At 35.9% G+C, this 22,802-nt stretch overlaps 1 protein-coding gene across 11 annotated transcripts in view; it reads right to left on the bottom strand.

The window, feature by feature from the left end:
* The window catches only part of LOC139745674 (uncharacterized), a 365,941-nt gene that overhangs the window by 124,251 nt on the left and 218,888 nt on the right, over positions 1-22,802 (bottom strand). For all 11 annotated transcript variants that reach the window (XR_011711915.1, XM_071656117.1, XM_071656139.1 and 8 more), the window contains exon 5: positions 8,598-9,353. Coding sequence is in view for 10 of the 11 variants with exons in the window: in XM_071656117.1 (XP_071512218.1) it covers positions 8,598-9,353 (756 nt within the window). In the remaining variant the exon portion in view is untranslated. The remainder of the gene's footprint in view (positions 1-8,597; positions 9,354-22,802) is intronic.

The following is a 22,802-nucleotide window of genomic DNA, read 5'->3' as shown; positions in this document are numbered from 1 at the left end:
ATATTTCATTAATTCATCCATATGACTGTGCTCTTGTAGTGCACTACTTTGAAGATATGTCATGACATACCGGACTTTAAGAACACCTCATACTGGAAACGTTCCAGAAATGTCGAGAATGTACCTAAGCCAGTGAATAGAATATACTGAAAGCAAGTTTTCAAGATTAAGACCAATTAACCTACATGAATTATATTATTTCTATTCTACTTCCCATTCAGTTCCTTCTTTTGGAAAATTAAAAAAAAGAAAAAAAAAACGAGAGGGGAGGATTTCCAGCCTCCTGCTCCCTCCCCTTTTAGTCGCCTTCTACGACACGCAGGGAATACGTGGGAAGTATTCTTCATCCCCTATCCCCTATCCCCTATTTTTTTTTTTTTTTTTTTTTTTTTAATTTTCCAAAAGAAGGAACAGAGGGGGGCCAGGTGAGGATATTCCACAAAGGCCCAGTCCTCTGTTCTTAACGCTACCTTGCTAATGCGGGAAATGGCGGATAGTTTAAAAGAAAGAAACTTCCCATTCAGTACTAACACTGAACTAGGTCCTTTTAAGATTTGAACACTAGAGTATTTAACCTTTGGCCAATGAGGATGTCAGCCATTTTTACTTATATTGTCACAATGGCAGTAGAGCTTATCCTATTAAGTACTCGTATTTCTCTATTTACATCTTTGGCTTCATGAGAAATCTTTGTTTTAATATTATTCTTGTTTTCTAAATACTCTAATATTTTGAATAAGTATTCATAATGTTGTTGCTTATATATTTTATAAACTTCAGAACTTCTTTACATGAAGCATCACAGGAGTTTACCAGTTATGGAGACTCTTTTACTATGGCACCCTCTTGAGGGAGTTCTTGAAGGCAACAGGCATCAGAGTTATAGTCCTAGGGAACTCACTTTTCTCTACTTTTCCTTTTTTTTTTTTTTGGAAATGTTTTCACATCTATATTTCCTCACAAATATTGTTCTTTCTCCTGTGCTTCTTTAACTTTAAACAGCCTATACAATATTCCTACAAACCCAGCACTCTAAAACTGTAATGTAAAAAAAAAAAAAGTTCTTGAGAGAGCAACTTCACAGTTTCAGTTTAAGTGGGTGGCAGAGATGAACAGAAAGAGAAGGGGGTATGTGTAAGGTAAATCTGATTCTTAATTATATGAATTCAAGCATCTTTCTACTTAGATTAATTTTAGTTAACAGTAATAAGAGATAATCATTATTTATTTATTTATTTTGCTTTGTCGCTGTCTCCCGCGTTAGTGAGGTAGCGCAAGGAAACAGACGAAAGAATGGCCCAACCCACCACATACACATGTATATACATACACGTCCACACACGCAAATATACATACCTATACATTCCAATGTATACATATATATACACACACAGACATATACATATATATACACATGTACATAATTCATACTGTCTGCCTTTATTCATTCCCATCGCCACCCCACCACACATGGAATAACAACCCCCTCCCCCCTCATGTGTGCGAGGTAGCGCTAGGAAACGACAACAAAGGCCACATTCGTTCACACTTAGACTCTAGCTGTCATGTAATAATGCACCGAAACCACAGCTCCCTTTCCACATCCAGGCCCCACACAACTTTCCATGGTTTACCCCAGACGCTTCACATGCCCTGGTTCAATCCCTTGACAGCACATCGACCCCAGTATACTACATCGTTCCAATTCACTCTATTCCTTGCATGCCTTTTACCCTCCTGCATGTTCAGGCCCCGATCACTCAAAATCTTTTTCACTCCATCTTTCCACCTCCAATTTGGTCTCCCACTTCTCCTCGTTCCCTCCACCTCTGACACATATATCCTCTTGGTTAATCTTTCCTCACTCATTCTCTCCATGTGCCCAAACCATTTCAAAACACCCTCTGCTGCTCTCTCAACCACACTCTCTTACCCTATTGTCACTTACTCGATCAAACCACCTCACACCACATATTGTCCTCAAACATCTCATTTCCAGCACATGCACCCTCCTGCACACAACTCTATCCATAGCCCACGCCTCGCAACCATACAACATTGTTGGAACCACTATTCCTTCAAACATACCCATTTTTGCTTTCCGAGATAATGTTCTCGACTTCCACACATTCTTCAAAGGCTCCCGGGATTTTCGCCCCCTCCCCCACCCTATGATTCACTTCCGCTTCCATGGTTCCATCCGCTGCCAAATCCACTCCCAGATTTCTAAAACACTTCACTTCCTCCAGTTTTTCTCCATTCAAACTCACCTCCCAACTGACTTGACCCTCAACCCTACTGTACCTAATAACCTTACTCTTATTCACATTTACTCTCAACTTTCTTCTTTCACACACTTTACCAAACTCAGTCACCAGCTTCTGAAGTTTCTCATATGAATCAGCCACCAGCGCTGTATCATCAGCGAACAACAACTGACTCACTTCCCAAGCTCTCTCATCCACAATAGATTGCATACTTGCACCTCTTTCCAAAACTCTTGCATTCACCTCCCTAACAACCCCATCCATAAACATGCATTCACCTCCCTAACAACCCCATCCATAAACATGCATTCACCTCCCTAACAACCCCATCCATAAACAAATTAAACAACCATGGAGACATCACACACCCCTGCAGCAAACCTACATTCACTGAGAACCAATCACTTTCCTCTCTTCCTACACGTACACATGCCTTACTTCCTCGATAAAAACTTTTCACTGCTTCTAACAACTTGCCTCCCACACCATATACTCTTAATACCTTCCACAGAGCATCTCTATCAACTCTATCATATGCCTTCTCCAGATCCGTAAATGCTACATACAAATCCATTTGCTTTTCTAAGTGTGAAAGAAGAAAATCGAGAGTAAATGTGAATAAGACCAAGGTTATTAGGTACAGTAGGGTTGAGGCGCAAGTCAATTGGGAGGCAAGTTTGAATGGAGAAAAACTGGAGGAAGTAAAGTGTTTTAGATATCTGGGAGTGGATTTAGCACCGGATGGAACCATGGAAGCGGAAGTGAATCATAGGGTGGGGGAGGGGCAAAAATTCTGGGAGCCTTGAAGAATGTTTGGAAGTCGAGAACGTTATCTCAGAAAGCAAAAATGGGTATGTTTGAAGGAATAGTGGTTCCAACAATGATGTATGGTTGCGAGGCGTGGGCTATGGACAGAGTTGAGTGCAGGAGGGTGGATGTGCTGGAAATGAGATGTTTGAGGACAACATGTGGTGTGAGGTGGTTTGATCGAGTAAGTAATGTAAGGGTAAGAGAGATGTGTGGAAATAAAAAGAGTGTGGTTGAGAGAGCAGAAGAGGGTGTTTTGAAATGGTTTGGTCACATTGAGAGAATGAGTGAGGAAAGATTGACCAAGAGGATATATGTGTCAGAGGTAGAGGGAACAAGAAGTGGGAAGGTGGAAAGATGGAGTGAAAAAGATTTTGAGGGATCAGGGCCTGAACATGCAGGAGGGTGAAAGGCGTGCAACGAATAGAGTGAATTGGAACGATGTGGTATACCAGGGTCGACATGCTGCCAATGGATTGAACCAGGGCATGTGAAGTGTCTGGGGTAAACCATGGAAAGTTGTGGGGCCTGGATGTGGAAAGGGAGCTGTGGTTTCGGTGCATTATTACATGACAGCTAGAGACTGAATGTGAACGAATGGGGCCTTTGTTGTCTTTTCCTAGCGCTACCTTACACACATGAGGGGGGGGGGGGGGGGGGGGGTTTGTTAGTCCATGTGTGGTGAGGTGGCGATGGGAATAAATAAAGGCAGACAGTATGAATTATGTACATGTATATATATGTATATGTCTGTGTGTGTATATATATATGTATACATTGGAATGTATAGGTATGTATATTTGCGTGTGTGGACGTGTATGTATATACATGTGTATGTGTGTGGGTTGGGCCATTCTTTCGTCAGTTTCCTTGCGCTACCTCGCTAATGCGGGAGACAGCGACAAAGCAAAATAAATAAATAAATAAAAAAATAAATAACATATACAAACATGTAAATATTCATACTTGCTTGCCTTCATCCATTCCTGTTGCCACCCCACCCCACAGGAAACAGCATTGCCACCCAGTGTCAGTGAGGTAGCACCAGAAAAAAAACAGAGAAAAAAAAAAGGCCACATCCACTCACACTCAGTCTCTAGCTGTCATGTGTAATGCATCAAAGCCACAGCTCCCTATCCACATCCAGGCCCCACATACCTTTCCATGGTTTATCCCATAATTTTTACATGCCCTGGTTCAGTCCACTGACAGCACGTCGACCCCAGTATACAACATCGTTCCAATTCACTCCATTCCTTGAAAGCCTCTCAACCTCCTATATGTTCGGAACCTGATTGCTCAAAATCTCCTTCACTTCACCCCTCCACCTCTGATTTGGTTTCCTGCTTCTACTTGTTCCCTCCACCTCTGACACACACATCCTCCTTGTCAACCTCCACTGACACACTTGTTCCACACTCTCTCTACTACCACATATCTCCTTTACCCTTTCCTTACTTAATCAAACCACCTCACACCACACATTGTCCTCAAACATTTCATCTCCAACACATCCACCTTCCTCTGCACAACCCCATCCATAGCTCATGCCCTGCAACCATTTAACATTGTTGGAACTACTATTCCTTCAAACATACCCATTTTGCTCTACGAGATAATGTTCTCTCCTTCCATACATTCTTTATTGTTCTCAGAACCTTTACCCCCTCCCCCACCCGATGACTCACTTCCACACCCATGGTTCCATTCGCTGCCAAGTCCACTCCCAGATATCTAAAACACTTCACTTCCTCTAATTTTTCTCCATTCAAATGCACATCCTAACTAACCTGTCCCTCAACCCTGCTGAACCCAACAACCCTGCTCTTATTCACATTTACTCTCAAGTCTCTCCTTTCACACACTCTTCCAAACTTAGTCACCAACCTCTGCAGTTTCTGTTAAATCAGACACTAGTGTTGTATCACTGGTGAACAACAAATGACTCACTTCCCAGGCTCTCTCATCCCAAACAGACTACATACTCATCCCTCTCTCCAAAACTTTTGCATTTACCTCCCTAACCACCCCATCCATAAAAATATTAAACAACCATGGGGACATCACACACCCCTGCTGCAGACCGACCTTCACTGGGAACTAACCACTTTCCTCTCTTCCTACTCGTACACATGCCTTATACCCTTGATAAAAACCTCTGCTTCTAGCAGCTTACCTCCCACACCATACATTCTTAGGACCTTCCACAAAGCATCTATATCCAATATATTCCAATATCAGACATACAAAATTAGGAAAAATATCAAATGTTCATTTTTTTTTTTTTTTTTTTTTTTTTTTTATACTTTGTCGCTGTCTCCCGCGTTTGCGAGGTAGCGCAAGGAAACAGACGAAAGAAATGGCCCAACCCCCCCCCCCATACACATGCACATACACACGTCCACACACGCAAATATACATACCTACACAGCTTTCCATGGTTTACCCCAGACGCTTCACATGCCTTGATTCAATCCACTGACAGCACGTCAACCCCTGTATACCACATGACTCCAATTCACTCTATTCCTTGCCCTCCTTTCACCCTCCTGCATGTTCAGGCCCCGATCACACAAAATCTTTTTCACTCCATCTTTCCACCTCCAATTTGGTCTCCCTCTTCTCCTCGTTCCCTCCACCTCCGACACATATATCCTCTTGGTCAATCTCTCCTCACTCATTCTCTCCATGTGCCCAAACCATTTCAAAACACCCTCTTCTGCTCTCTCAACCACGCTCTTTTTATTTCCACACATCTCTCTTACCCTTACGTTACTTACTCGATCAAACCACCTCACACCACACATTGTCCTCAAACATCTCATTTCCAGCACATCCATCCTCCTGCGCACATCTCTATCCATAGCCCACGCCTCGCAACCATACAACATTGTTGGAACCACTATTCCCTCAAACATACCCATTTTCGCTTTCCGAGATAATGTTCTCGACTTCCACACATTTTTCAAGGCTCCCAAAATTTTCGCCCCCTCCCCCACCCTATGATCCACTTCCGCTTCCATGGTTCCATCCGCTGGCAGATCCACTCCCAGATATCTAAAACACTTCACTTCCTCCAGTTTTTCTCCATTCAAACTCACCTCCCAATTGACTTGACCCTCACCCCTACTGTACCTAATAACCTTGCTCTTATTCACATTTACTCTCAACTTTCTTCTTTCACACACTTTACCAAACTCAGTCACCAGCTTCTGCAGTTTCTCACATGAATCAGCCACCAGCGCTGTATCATCAGCGAACAACAACTGACTCACTTCCCAAGCTCTCTCATCCCCAACAGACTTCATACTTGCCCCTCTTTCCAGGACTCTTGCATTTACCTCCCTTACAACCCCATCCATAAACAAATTAAACAACCATGGAGACATCACACACCCCTGCCGCAAACCTACATTCACTGAGAACCAATCACTTTCCTCTCTTCCTACACGTACACATGCCTTACATCCTCGATAAAAACTTTTCACTGCTTCTAACAACTTGCCTCCCACACCATATATTCTTAATACCTTCCACAGAGCATCTCTATCAACTCTATCATATGCCTTCTCCAGATCCATAAATGCTACATACAAATCCATTTGCTTTTCTAAGTATTTCTCACATACATTCTTCAAAGCAAACACCTGATCCACACATCCTCTACCACTTCTGAAACCGCACTGCTCTTCCCCAATCTGATGCTCTGTACATGCCTTCACCCTCTCGATCAATACCCTCCCATATAATTTACCAGGAATACTCAACAAACTTATACCTCTGTAATTTGAGCACTCACTCTTATCCCCTTTGCCTTTGTACAATGGCACTATGCACGCATTCCGCCAATCCTCAGGCACCTCACCATGAGTCATACATACATTAAATAACCTTACCAACCAGTCAACAATACAGTCACCCCCTTTTTTAATAAATTCCACTGCAATACCATCCAAACCTGCTGCCTTGCCGGCTTTCATCTTCCGCAAAGCTTTTACTACCTCTTCTCTGTTTACCAAATCATTTTCCCTAACCCTCTCACTTTGCACACCACCTCGACCAAAACACCCTATATCTGCCACTCTGTCATCAGACACATTCAACAAACCTTCAAAATACTCATTCCATCTCCTTCTCACATCACCGCTACTTGTTATCACCTCCCCATTTGCGCCCTTCACTGAAGTTCCCATTTGCTCCCTTGTCTTACGCACCCTATTTACCCCCTTCCAGAACATCTTTTTATTCTCCCTAAAATTTACTGATAGTCTCTCACCCCAACTCTCATTTGCCCTTTTTTTCACCTCTTGCACCTTTCTCTTGACCTCCTGTCTCTTTCTTTTATACTTCTCCCACTCAATTGCATTTTTTCCCTGCAAAAATCGTCCAAATGCCTCTCTCTTCTCTTTCACTAATACTCTTACTTCTTCATCCCACCACTCACTACCCTTTCTAAACAGCCCACCTCCCACTCTTCTCATGCCACAAGCATCTTTTGCGCAATCCATCACTGATTCCCTAAATACATCCCATTCCTCCCCCACTCCCCTTACTTCCATTGTTCTCACCTTTTTCCATTCTGTACACAGTCTCTCCTGGTACTTCCCCACACAGGTCTCCTTCCCAAGCTCACTTACTCTCACCACCTTCTTCACCCCAACATTCACTCCTCTTTTCTGAAAACCCATACTAATCTTCACCTTAGCCTCCACAAGATAATGTTCAAATGTTCATGTGTATGTTTATAGAGGTTAAATACCCACTGCTGTGTGGTCATTCATAATATCTATCCTGCATCATAATTCAGAAATTGCATATAAAATTCATATAATTTAAGTATCATGCTGACCAGTACCAGATTAAGCATCTTGGGGCCCATAGCATTCTTACAAGACAGGACTCTTATGTCAGAAAACATGTTCTTTACCATCATTTAAATATTCAACACTTTAATCATGATACAGTTCTATTCACATTCCTTAAACTTTAGTAGAAAATGAGAAAAATTTATCTAAGCTGTATCTAAATGTATCTCTTGCATCAATAAAAGGTCTACAAGATAAGCATTAGTAATAATCTTTCTCTTGAGAGAAAAGCTGAAAAACATTTGGTTAAAACTAATTAACCCATCAGCTTTTGATACTGCATTCTCTTTGGGAACTTGTAGTTTTTCTTTTAACAATCATATTGAAATAATAATTCTTTTTCACATATGTGCAAGGACCCCTAAGCAGGGGTCCCAAAGATTTGCTATCTATACTAACAAGTTAATCTGGTAGTGGTTTTGACAAATGCAAGCTTATTTCATGGTGCAATATCTCCAGAGAAACTGTGAAGGAAGGGGAAAGTAATAAAACTGATAAATTGTGGCAAGGAAAGCTGTTGTGGCAAACTTTCCCATAACCAATGCAATTAACATTCATGCTAAAACTATCTTTTAACTTATTGGCCAATTCATACTTGCCCAAAAGAGGTCTTCATGAGTAAGAGACCTTGCAACAGACAAAACAGATGAAATCTTACCTTCTGTTCTCATCCTTTTCATCTCAGGAATAAATCCTTCCTCTCTTGATCTCTTGCAACCTGCAACTGGAATGTGATTTTGGGAAACTCCAGGGTTAAGGGTAATGTCCTCTCCCACATTACTCTGATTTGTAAATATATGTTTACTTGTGTCATTTGAGTTAATTCCACTCATACTACTTGGAATCATTCCATTGTTCTGACTATCTGCAATCTTTGGCTGGTTCTTAATGGTATGGCCATTTGCAAATCCAAGAACTGTTCCAATTACATGTCCATTTGTAAATCCAAGTGTGATCTTATCTGTATGACCACTGGGTGGATCGGACTGGAAACCATTTGCAGGGAGATTAACTGAATCAGATTCTGAGCCATTTACATGACCATTGGATAATTCATTATGACCATCATTAACAGGAGCTATGTCTGTTTCCATGTCACATTCATCTGCTTCCTCAATATTAGGATCAACTGTCAGAGCATTTGTTTGGCCATTAATGTGCCCATTAGTATGGGAACTTGTGGGCTGGAATCCATAATAGCCATTGGAAGAAGTGCAAGAACCATTTACAGGAAAGCTATTTGAAGAACTGGTGTTAGATAATGTGTCAGCTGTATTCACTTGGTCATTTGCTGATCCAGGAATGAGTTTGTTGCTGAAAAGAGCAGATTCAGCACAATGGGGAAAGACCCCCCCATTAAGGCCATGAGCTGGAATACTGCGTGTGATTGAACCATTCACATCTGTTCCTGTACCTGCAAAATAAGAAAATATGTTAGTGCTGTTCTGTATGGATTAAAAATTTTGAGTGAATCCTGCCCAGTTGCTTTCCACATTGCAAAGTAAAAACTTATTTCAGCAAAAATTAGGTTCAACACATGTTCTCTAAGCTCACATCCATGACTGTGAATATAAGTAAATATTTCTCATTCACTATTGATACATGGATTACATACAATTCATGAATAATCAAATACTAAGGACTGATCTCACTATTCACTAAAATGCAAAATACTCTTGCAGCCTTCTATATCTCCGATGCCCATTTCCTTTGGGAACTCCCTCAAGGAGGTGGTTACACCAAAAGAGTCTTCATAACTAGTGACCTCCAGTGCCATCTCTTAGCCTTTCATGTCTTAACCTTAACAGGCTGACTACTTCTACCTAATGTTCCTGTCTAATGTTCCTACCTATTACTTCTATTTATTGCTCCCAATATTTTGCCAAAAGGCAGGATTAGCACACAGCACTCACCAGAGGAAAATCTAGAGTTATGAAGAATGAGCTGTGCAAATTAAGGGTTATCAGATGCTATGTAAGACAAGAAGAAATTGTGTTTTTGGACAGAATGCCAGCAGTCCATGAGTAGGTAAGGCAGAAAGAAAAGACAGCCAACTGGGACAAAGGACAGAGTACAGAGTGCAACATGACAACCCCTGATGTGCTGGCTCACTACGCAGCCAACACAAACCGTCCCAATACCAAGGTGAGTAGTACCAGTAATAAACCTCACTGGTTGATGGCTCCCTACCAATTACTACCTACTTACTCTTGTAGCTAAGTATTCAAACATAAGATTTAAATGCTTTCATTACGGACATTTTGGCATGTTTTTTTATGCCTATTCTTGTATCAATCTATTCAACAATCTCAAGAATACAAATCTTATTCAGGATTGGCAGTGAGAAATATACCCTTTACTACTACCCAATCATAAGCTTCATCATCCTGTACCACTGTGTACATCAGTGTTATCATGCTCTTACATAATCATCACTTCTAATACAATGATTGCCATCTGATCTTACCTGAAATAGTTTTAATCAATTACCATTATCCATAATTCCTCACAAATATTCTCATATAAACATAACAGGCATAAATGTTTACAAAACTAGAGTAACCATGAGCAACCTGACTCACTATCGTTAAACTAAGACACAAATACTGTGATGATAATGTCATCCCTAAATCCTACAGAGGCAAATGTCAATGATCTCTAATACTTCCCAAAATATAAAAAAAAAAGTTCATGGATAACAAAGCCTGCCCACTGTAATCAACCATTTATAACTAATGGAAAAGAGCTCTAAACTCATGGGGCCCCATCTCTTGGACATTTTTTTTACAATCATGTAGCTATTCAAACATTTGTAGGCATTTGTTTTCATAACTTAGCTTATCCTATCTATCCACCATCCTTACACTAAAAAAGTACTCCCATCATTTCTGACATTTTCTTGCCTAGCTTCTTACCACAGCCACTGGTTATCCTGTCACTTCACCTCATGGAAAGCTGTTCACTGTCAACACTGTCAAACTCATTTAGAAACTTGAAGAATGCTGTATTCGTTTTATCCCTATTTCTTCTCTCCTTTATGGTGGGCAAATTTGTAGCCCTCCACCTCTCACTGCAGCTCCTCTCCCTTAACTCAGGTAATAACTTTGTAACCTTTCTTTAGACTCTCAATAAAATCTTTGTAATTCTTTAGGGACAATGACTAAACTTGAGAAGCACAAACCAGTTTTGGTCTAAAAGACGTGAACAGGTTACCAAAGATATAAGATTTATGTATTTGCCAGAAACACAGTTTACCTCCCATAAGAGGGTAGGCACAAGGTCAACCTCTGGGTCTCCTTCACACACCTGTGGCACATCTTCCACAATGCTGAGGCCTTCTTTCAATATGTCCTATCCCCATTACCGTACTTTGCATTTACTTGGCATAAAACATATCAACTAATTATCAGATCAACTTCTGAATCTGTCCAGGTCCCTTTATAACCTGATTTTTTTTTTTTTTTTTTTTTTGCTTTGTCGCTGTCTCCCGCGTTTGCGAGGTAGCGCAAGGAAACAGACGAAAGAAATGGCCCAACCCAGCCCCATACACATGTATATACATACGTCCACACACGCAAATATACATACCTACACAGCTTTCCATGGTTTACCCCAGACGCTTCACATGCCTTGATTCAATCCACTGACAGCACGTCAACCCCGGTATACCACATCGCTCCAATTCACTCTATTCCTTGCCCTCCTTTCACCCTCCTGCATGTTCAGGCCCCGATCACACAAAATCTTTTTCACTCCATCTTTCCACCTCCAATTTGGTCTCCCTCTTCTCCTCGTTCCCTCCACCTCCGACACATATATCCTCTTGGTCAATCTTTCCTCACTCATTCTCTCCATGTGCCCAAACCATTTCAAAACACCCTCTTCTGCTCTCTCAACCACGCTCTTTTTATTTCCACACATCTCTCTTACCCTTACGTTACTTACTCGATCAAACCACCTCACACCACACATTGTCCTCAAACATCTCACTTCCAGCACATCCATCCTCCTGCACACAACTCTATCCATAGTCCACGCCTCGCAACCATACAACATTGTTGGAACCACTATTCCTTCAAACATACCCATTTTTGCTTTCCGAGATAATGTTCTCGACTTCCACACATTCTTCAAGGCTCCCAGAATTTTCGCCCCCTCCCCCACCCTATGATCCACTTCCACTTCCATGTTTCCATCCGCTGCCAGATCCACTCCCAGATATCTAAAACACTTCACTTCCTCCAGTTTTTCTCCATTCAAACTCACCTCCCAATTGACTTGACCCTCAACCCTACTGTACCTAATAACCTTGCTCTTATTCACATTTACTCTTAACTTTCTTCTTTCACACACTTTACCAAACTCAGTCACCAGCTTCTGCAGTTTCTCACATGAATCAGCCACCAGCGCTGTCGTATTCTATATGGTGATTAAGGATATCGAGTCAAAATACTGCATTTCGTAAAATTAAACGCTTAATTACATATTCAATATTAATCATACTTATATTAATATGCTACTTACTCCACTAATTACACGAATTTTAAGGTTTTGACCACAGATTCTTATTCAGCAGACGGAAAAGCATCTTTCCTGAAATTTTCAGAAAAATCTATGTTTTCAAAAAAATCAAGAAAAATCCAAGGCTATAGCCTGGGATAATATTTTGTTCAAATTTTCAACTTCAGAATTTAATGAAAATATGGGAATATGTCGAATTCTATATGGTGATTAAGGATATCGAGTCAAAAGACTGCATTTTGTAAAATTAAACGCGTAATTACATACTTAACATTAATTATAATTAAATCAATAAGCTAATTACTCAACTAATTACACGAATTTTAAGGTTTTGCCCACAGATTCTTATTCAGCAGACATAAAAGCATCTATGCTGAAATTTTCATAAAAATCTATTCTTCCAAAAAAATCAAGAAAAAATCCAAGGATATATATATATTTTTCAACTTCAGAATTTAATGAAAATATGGTAATATGTCGAATTCTATATGGTGATTAGAGATACCGAGTCAAAAGACTGCATTTCGCAAAATTAAGCGCGTAATTACATACTTAATATTAATTATAATTATACTAATATAATTACTACTCTACACAAATTTTAAGGTTTTGACCACAGATTCTTATTCAGCAAAGGTAAAAGCATCTATGCTCAAATTTTCAGAAAAATCTGTTTACAAAAAAATCAAGAAAAATCCAAAGCTAATATTTTCTCAGATTTTCAACTTCTTCAGATTTTAATGAAAATCTGGGAATATGTCGAATTCTATATGGTGATTAAGGATATCGAGTCAAAAGACTGTATTTCACAAAATTAAGCGCTTAATCACATAATTAATATTAATCAGAATTATTATATTTTTTTTTTTATTATACTTTGTCGCTGTCTCCCGCGTTTGCGAGGTAGCGCAAGGAAACAGATGAAAGAAATGGCCCAACCCCCCCCATACACATGTATATACATACGTCCACACACGCAAATAAACATACCTACACAGCTTTCCATGGTTTACCCCAGACGCTTCACATGCCTTGATTCAGTCCACTGACAGCACGTCAACCCCGGTATACCACATCGCTCCAATTCACTCTATTCCTTGCCCTCCTTTCACCCTCCTGCATGTTCAGGCCCCGATCACACAAAATCTTTTTCACTCCATCTTTCCACCTCCAATTTGGTCTCCCTCTTCTCCTTGTTCCCTCCACCTCCGACACATATATCCTCTTGGTCAATCTTTCCTCACTCATTCTCTCCATGTGCCCAAACCACTTCAAAACACCCTCTTCTGCTCTCTCAACCACGCTCTTTTTATTTCCACACATCTCTCTTACCCTTACGTTACTCACTCGATCAAACCACCTCACACCACACATTGTCCTCAAACATCTCATTTCCAGCACATCCATCCTCCTGCGCACAACTCTATCCATAGCCCATGCCTCGCAACCATACAACATTGTTGGAACCACTATTCCTTCAAACATACCCATTTTTGCTTTCCGAGATAATGTTCTCGACTTCCACACATTCTTCAAGGCTCCCAGAATTTTCGCCCCCTCCCCCACCCTATGATCCACTTCCGCTTCCATGGTTCCATCCGCTGCCAGATCCACTCCCAGATATCTAAAACACTTCACTTCCTCCAGTTTTTCTCCATTCAAACTCACCTCCCAATTGACTTGACCCTCAACCCTACTGTACCTAATAACCTTGCTCTTATTCACATTTACTCTTAACTTTCTTCTTCACACACTTTACCAAACTCAGTCACCAGCTTCTGCAGTTTCTCACATGAATCAGCCACCAGCGCTGTATCATCAGCGAACAACAACTGACTCACTTCCCAAGCTCTCTCATCCCCAACAGACTTCATACTTGCCCCTCTTTCCAAAACTCTTGCATTTACCTCCCTAACAACCCCATCCATAAACAAATTAAACAACCATGGAGACATCACACACCCCTGCCGCAAACTTAATTACATAATTACATACTTAATATTAATTATAATTATACTAATATACTAATTCATCCACTAATTACACGAATTTTAAGGTTTTGACCACAGATTCTTATTCAGCTAAGGTAAAAGCATCTATGCTCAAATTTTCAGAAAAATCTATGTTTACAAAAAAATCAAGAAAAATCCAAGGCTAACATTTTGCACAGATTTTCAAATTCTTCAGATTTTAATGAAAATCTCGGAATATGTCGTATTCTATATGGTGATTAAGGATATCGAATCAAAATACTGCATTTCGTAAAATTAAGCGCTTAATTACATGTTTAATATTAATTATAATTATATTAATATGCTAATTACTCCACTAATTAAACGAATTTTAAATATTTTGACCGGATTCTTATTCAGCAGACGGAAAAGCATCTATCCCTGAAATTTTCAGAAAAATCTGTTTTCAAAAAAAATCAAGAAAAATATTTTGTTCAAATTTTCAACTTCTTCAGATTTTAATGAAAATATGGGAATATATCGAATTCTATATGGTGATTAAGGATATCAAGTCAAAAGACTGCATTTCGTAAAATTAAGCGCGTAATTACATACTTAATATTAATTATAATTATATCAATATGCTAATTACTCGACTAATTACACGAATTTTAAGGTTTTGACCACAGATTCTTATTCAGCAGACGTAAAAGCATCTATGCTGACATTTTCATATAAATCTATTTTCTCAAAAAAATCAAGAAAAATACAAAGTTATACAGTTTTCAACTTCTTCAGAATTTAATGAAAATATGGGAATATGTCGAATTCTATATGGTGATTAGAAATATCGAGTCAAAAGACAGCATTTCGCAAAATTAAGCGCTTAATAACATACTTAATATTAATTATAATTATACTAATATACTAATTACTCCACTAATTACACGAATTTTAAGGTTTTGACCACAGATTCCTATTCAGCAAAGGTAAAAGCATCTATGCTCAAATTTCCAGAAAAATTTGTTTACCAAAAAAATCAAGAAAAATCCAAGGCTAACATTTTGCTCAGATTTTCAACTTCAGATTTTAATGAAAATTTCGGAATATGTCGTATTATATATGGTGATTAAGGATATCGAGTCAAAATACTGCATTTCGTAAAATTAAGCGCTTAATTACATATTTAATACTGATTATAATTATATTAATATGCTAATTACTCGACTAATTACACGAATTTTAAGGTTTTGACCACAGATTCTTATTCAGTAGACGGAAAAGCATCTATCCTGAAATTTTCAGAAAAATCTATGTTTTCAAAAAAATCAAGAAAAATCCAAGGCTATAGCCTTGGATAATATTTTGTTCAAATTTTCAACTTCTTCAGATTTTAATGAAAATATGGGAATATGTCGAATTCTATATGGTGATTAAGGATATCAAGTCAAAAGACTGCATTTCGTAAAATTAAGCGCGTAATTACATACTTAATATTAATTATAATTATATCAATATGCTAACTACTCGACTAATTACAAGAATTTTAAGGTTTTGACCACAGATTCTTATTCAGCAGACGTAAAAGCATCTATGCTGACATTTTCATATAAATCTATTTTTTCAAAAAAATCAAGAAAAATCCAAGGCTATACATTTTTCAACTTCTTCAGAATTTAATGAAAATATGGGAATATGTCGAATTCTATATGGTGATTAGAAATATCGAGTCAAAAGACAGCATTTCGCAAAATTAAGCGCTTAATTACATACTTAATATTGATTATAATTATACTAATATACTAATTACCCCACTAATTACACGAATTTTAAGGTTTTGACCACAGATTCCTATTCAGCAAAGGTAAAAGCATCTATGCTCAAATTTTCAGAAAAATTTGTTCACCAAAAAAAATCAAGAAAAATCCAAGGCTAACATTTTGCTCAGATTTTCAACTTCAGATTTTAATGAAAATTTCGGAATATGTCGTATTATATATGGTGATTAAGGATATCGAGTCAAAATACTGCATTTCGTAAAATTAAGCGCTTAATTACATATTTAATACTGATTATAATTATATTAATATGCTAATTACTCGACTAATTACACGAATTTTAAGGTTTTGACCACAGATTCTTATTCAGCAGACGGAAAAGCATCTATCCTGAAATTTTCAGAAAAATCTATGTTTTCAAAAAAATCAAGAAAAATCCAAGGCTATAGCCTTGGATAATATTTTGTTCAAATTTTCAACTTCTTCAGATTTTAATGAAAATATGGGAATATGTCGAATTCTATATGGTGATTAAGGATATCGAGTCAAAAGACTGCATTTCGTAAAATTAAGCGCGTAATTACATACTTAATATTAATTATAATTATATCAATATGCTAATTACTCGACTAATTACACGAATTTTAAGGTTTTGACCACAGATTCTTATTCAGCAGACGTAAAAGCATCTATGCTGTAATTTTCATAAAAATCTATTTTTTCAAAAAAATCAAGAAAAATACAAAGCTATACATTTTTCAACTTCTTCAGAATTTAATGAAAATATGGGAATATGTCGAATTCTATATGGTGATTAGAGATATTGAGTCAAAAGACAGCATTTCGCAAAATTAAGCGCTTAATTACATACTTAATATTAATCATAATTATACTAATATACTAACTACTCAACTAATTACACGAATTTTAAGGTTTTGACCACAGATTCTTATTCAGCAAACGTAAAAGCATCTATGCTCAAATTTTCAGAAAAATCTATGTTTACAAAAAAATCAAGAAAAATCCAAGGCTAACATTTTGCTCAGATTTTCAACTTCTTCAGATTTTAATGAAAATCTCGGAATATGTCGTATTCTGTATGGTGATTAAGGATATCGAGTCAAAATACTGCATTTCGTAAAATTAAGCGCTTAATTACATATTTAATATTAATTATAATTATATTAATATGCTTATTATTCACTAATTACACGAATTTTAAGGTTTTGACCACAGATTCTTATTCAGCAGACGGAAAAGCATCTATCCTGAAATTTTCAGAAAAATCTATGTTTTCAAAAAAATCAAGAAAAATCCAAGGCTAATATTTTGCTCAGATTTTCAAATTCTTCAGATTTTAATGAAAATATGGGAATATGTCGAATTCTATATGGTGATTAAGGATATCGAGTCAAAAGACTGCATTTCGTAAAATTAAGCGCGTAATTACATACTTAATATTAATTATAATTATATCAATATGCTAATTCCTCGACTAATTACACGAATTTTAAGGTTTTGACCACAGATTCTTATTCAGCAGACGTAAAAGCAGCTATGCTGACATTTTCATAAAAATCTATTTTTTCAAAAATATCAAGAAAAATCCAACGCTATACATTTTTCAACTTCTTCAGAATTTAATAAAAATATGGGAATATGTCGAATTCCATATGGTGATTAGAGATATCGAGTCAAAAGACAGCATTTCGCAAAAATAAGTGCTTAATTACATACTAAAAATTATAATTATACTGATATACTAATTACTCCACTAATTACATGAATTTTAAGGTTTTGACCACAGATTCTTATTCAGCAAAGGTAAAAGCATCTATGCTCAAATTTTCAGATAAATCTATGTTTACAAAAAAATCAAGAAAAATCCAAGGCTATTTTGCTCAGATTTTCAAATTCTTCAGATTTTAATGAAAATCTAGGAATGTCGAATTCTATATGGTGATTAAGGATATCGAGTCAATAGACTGTATTTCACAAAATTAAGCGCTTAATTACATAATTAATATTAATTAGAATTATATTATGCTAATTACTAATATACTAATTACTCCACTAATTACACGAATTTTAAGGTTTTGACCACAGATTCTTATTCAGCAAAGGTAAAAGCATCTATGCTCAAATTTTCAGATAAATCTATGTTTACAAAAAAATCAAGAAAAATCCAAGGCTAATATTTTGCTCAGATTTTCAACTTCTTCAGAATTTAATGAAAATATGGGAATATGTCGAATTCTATATGGTGATTAGAGATATCGAGTCATAAGACAGCATTTCGCAAAATTAAGCGCTTAATTACATACTTAATTTTAATTATGATTATACTAATACACTAATTACTCCACTAATTATACGAATGTTAAGGTTTTGTCCACAGATTCTTATTCAGCAAAGGTAAAAGCATCTATGCTCAAATTTTAAGAAAAATCTGTTTACAAAAAAATCAAGAAAAATCCAAGGCTCAGATTTCCAACTTCTTTAGATTTTAATGAAAATCTGAGAATACGTCGAATTCTATATGGTGATCAAGGATATCGAGTCAAAAGACTGTATTTCACAAAATTAAGCGCTTAATTACATAATTAATATTAATTAGAATTATATGATGCTAATTACTCAACTAATTACACGAATTTTAAGGTTTTGACCACAGATTCTTATTCAGCAAAGGTAAAAGCATCTATGCTCAAATTTTCAGAAAAATCTGTGTTTACAAAAAAATAAAAAAAAATCCAAGCCTAATATTTTGCTTAGATTTTCAACTTCAGATTTTAATAAAAATCTCGGAATATGTCGTATTCTACATGGTGGTTAAGGATATCGAGTCAAAATACTGCATTTCGTAAAATTAAGCGCTTAATTACATATTTAATATCAATCATAATTATATCAATATGCTAATTACACCACTAATTACACGAATTTTAAGGTTTTGACCACAGATTCTTATTCAGCAGACGGAAAAGCATCTTTCCTGAAATTTTCAGAAAAATCTGTTTTCAAAATAATCAAGAAAAATATTTTGTTCAAATTTTCAACTTCTTCAGACTTTAATGAAAATATGGGAATATGTCGAATTCTATATGGTGATTAAGGATATCGAGTCAAAAGACTGCATTTCGTAAAATTAAGCGCGTAACTACATACTTATTATTAATCATAATTATATCAATATGCTAATTACTCGACTAATTGCACGAATTTTAAGGTTTTGCCCACATATTTTTATTCAGCAGACATAAAAGCATCTATGCTGAAATTTTCATAAAAATCTATTTTTTTTCAAAAAAAATCAAGAAAAATCCAAGGCTATATATATTTCAACTTCAAAATTTAATGAAAACATGGGAATATGTCGAATTCTATATGGTGATTAGAGATATCAAGTCAAAAAACAGCATTTCGCAAAATTAAGTGCTTAATTACATACTTAATATTAATTATAATTATACTAATATACTAATTACTCCACTAATTATACGAATTTTAAGGTTTTGTCCACAGATTCTTATTCAGCAAAGGTAAAAGCATCTATGCTCAAATTTTCAGAAAAATCTATGTTTACAAAAAAATTAAAAAAAATCCAAGGCTAACATCTTGCTTAGATTTTCAACTTCTTCAGATTTTAATGAAAATCTCGGAATATGTCGTGTTCTACAAGGTGATTAAGGATATTGAGTCAAAATACTGCATTTCGTAAAATTAAGCGCTTAATTACATATCTAATATTAATCATAATTATATTAATATTAATATGCTAATTAATCCACTAATTACACGAATTTTAAGGTTTTGACCACAGATTCTTATTCAGCAGACGTAAAAGCATCTATTCTGAAATTTTCAGAAATCCTTGGATAATATTTTGTTCAAATTTTCAACTTCAGATTTTAATGAAAATCTGGGAATGTCGAATTCTATATGGTGATTAAGGATATCGAGTCAAAAGACTGCATTTCACAAAATTAAGCGCTTAATTACATACTTAAAATTAATTAGAATTATTATGCTAATTACTCAACTAATTACACGAATTTTAGGGTTTTGACCACAGATTCTTATTCAGCAAAGGTAAAAGCATCTATGCTCAAATTTTCATAAAAATCTATTTTTTCACAAAAATCAAGAAAAATCCAAGGCCTTGGATAATATTTTGCTCAGATTTTCAACTTCTTCAGATTTTAATGAAAATATGGAAATATGTTGAATTCTATATGGTGATTAAGGATATCGAGTCAAAAGACTGCATTTCGCAAAATTAAGCGCTTAATTACATATCTAATATTAATTATAATTATATTAATATGCTAATTACTCCACTAATTACACGAATTTTAAGGTTTTGACCACAGATTCTTATTCATCAGACGTAAAAGCATCTATGCTGATATTTTCATAAGAATCTATTTTTTCACAAAAATCAAGAAAAATACAATGCCTTGGATAATATTTTGCTCAGATTTTCAACTTCTTCAGATTTTAATGAAAATATGGAAATATGTTGAATTCTATATGGTGATTAAGGATATCGAGTCAAAAGACTGCATTTCACAAAATTAAGCGCTTAATTACATACTTAATATTGATCATAATAATATGCTAATTACTCCACTAGTTACACAAACTTTAAGGTTTTGACCACAGATTCTTATTCAGCAGACGTAAAAGCATCTATGCTGAAATTTTCAGAAAAAATCTATGTTTTCAAAAAAATCAAGAAAAATCCAAGGACTTGGATTATATTTTGCTCAGATTTTCAACTTCAGATTTTAATTAAAATCTGGGAATATGTCGTATTCTATATGGTGATTAAGGATATCGAGTCAAAGTACTGCATTTCGTAAAATTAATCGCTTAATTACATACTTAATATTTCTAGCAATTATATTAATGTGCTAATTACTCGACTAATTACATGAATTTTAAGGTTTTGACCACAGATTCTTATTCAGTAGAAGTAAAAGCATATATGCTGAAATTTTCAAGATAAACTATTTTTTCAAAAAAATCAAGAAAAATCCAAGGCTATCATTATATACCCTTGGATAATATTTTGTTCAGATGTTAATGAAATCTGGGAATATGTCGTATTCTATATGGAGATTAAGGATATCGAGTCAAAACACTACATTTTGCCAAATTAAGCGCTTAATTACATACTTAATATTAATTAATTTATATTAATATGCTAATTACTCGACTAATTCAACGAATTTTAAGGTTTTTACCGCAGATTCGTATTCACCAAACGTAAAAAGATCTATGTTGAAATTCAAAAAGAAAAAAATCTAACTTTTCAAAAAAAATCGAAAAATCCTTGGATAACATTTGCTCAGATTTTCAAATTCTTCAGATTTTAATGAGAATCTGGGAATATGTCGTATTCTATATGGTGATTAAGTATATCGAGCAAAATTACTGCATTTCGTAAAATTAAGCACTTAATTACATACTTAATATTAATCATAATATTATGCTAATTACTCAACTAATTACACGAATTATAAGATTTTGACCACAGGTTCTTATTCAGCAGACTGTAAAAGCATCTATCCTGAAATTTTCAGAAAAATGTATGTTTTCAAAAAAAATAACGTATTCTATATGGTGATTAAGGATATCGAGTCAAAATACTGCATTTTGTAAAATTAAGCGCTTAATTACTCACTTAATATTAATTATAATTATACTAATATGCTAATTACTCGACTAATTACACGAATTTTAAGGTTTTTACCTGATTCTTATTCAGCAGACGTAAAAGCATCTATGTTGAAATTTTCATAAAAAATCTGTCTTAAAAAAAATCAAGAAAAATCCAAGGCCTTGCAAAATATTTTGCTCAGATTTTCAACTTCTTCAGATTTTAATGAAAATAGGGGAATATGTCGAATTCTATATGGTGATTAAGGATATCGAGTCAAAAGACTGCATTTCTTAAAATTAAGCGCTTAAGTACATACTTGATATTAATTATAATTATATTAATATGCTAATTACTCGACTAATTACACGATTTTATGGTTTTGACCACAGATTCTTATTCAGCAGACGTAAAAGCATCAATGCTGAAATTTTCAGAAAAATCTGTTTTGAAAAAAAATCAAGAAAAATCCAAGGCTATAGCCTGGGATAATATTTTGATCAGATTTTCAACTTCTTCAGATTTTAATGAAAATCTGGGAATGTCGTATTCTATATGGTGATTAAGGCTATCAAGTCAAAATACTGCATTTCGTAAAATTAAGCGCTTACATACTTAATATTAATTATTAAGTATGTGTGTGAGGTTGTTTGATCGAGTAAGTAATAACAGGGTAACAGAGATGTGTGGTAATAAAAAGAGTGTGGTTGAGAGAGCAGAAGAGGGTGTTTTGAAATGGTTTGGTCACATGGAGAGAATGAGTGAGGAAAGATTGACCAAGAGGATATATGTGTCAGAGGTGGAGGGAATGAGGAGAAGTGGGAGACCAAATTGGAGGTGGAAAGATGGAGTGAAAAAGATTTTGAGTGATCGGGGCCTGAACATATAGGAGGGTGAAAGGCGCGCAAGGAATAGAGTGAATTGGAACGATGTGGTATACCGGGGTC

Source organism: Panulirus ornatus, chromosome 4, assembly GCF_036320965.1.
Source record: "Panulirus ornatus isolate Po-2019 chromosome 4, ASM3632096v1, whole genome shotgun sequence".
In the NCBI taxonomy this organism is placed as follows: Eukaryota; Metazoa; Arthropoda; class Malacostraca; order Decapoda; family Palinuridae; genus Panulirus; species Panulirus ornatus.
The sequence above is the reverse complement of the archived record's forward strand: the minus strand, read 5'-3'. Positions and strand labels throughout refer to the sequence as shown.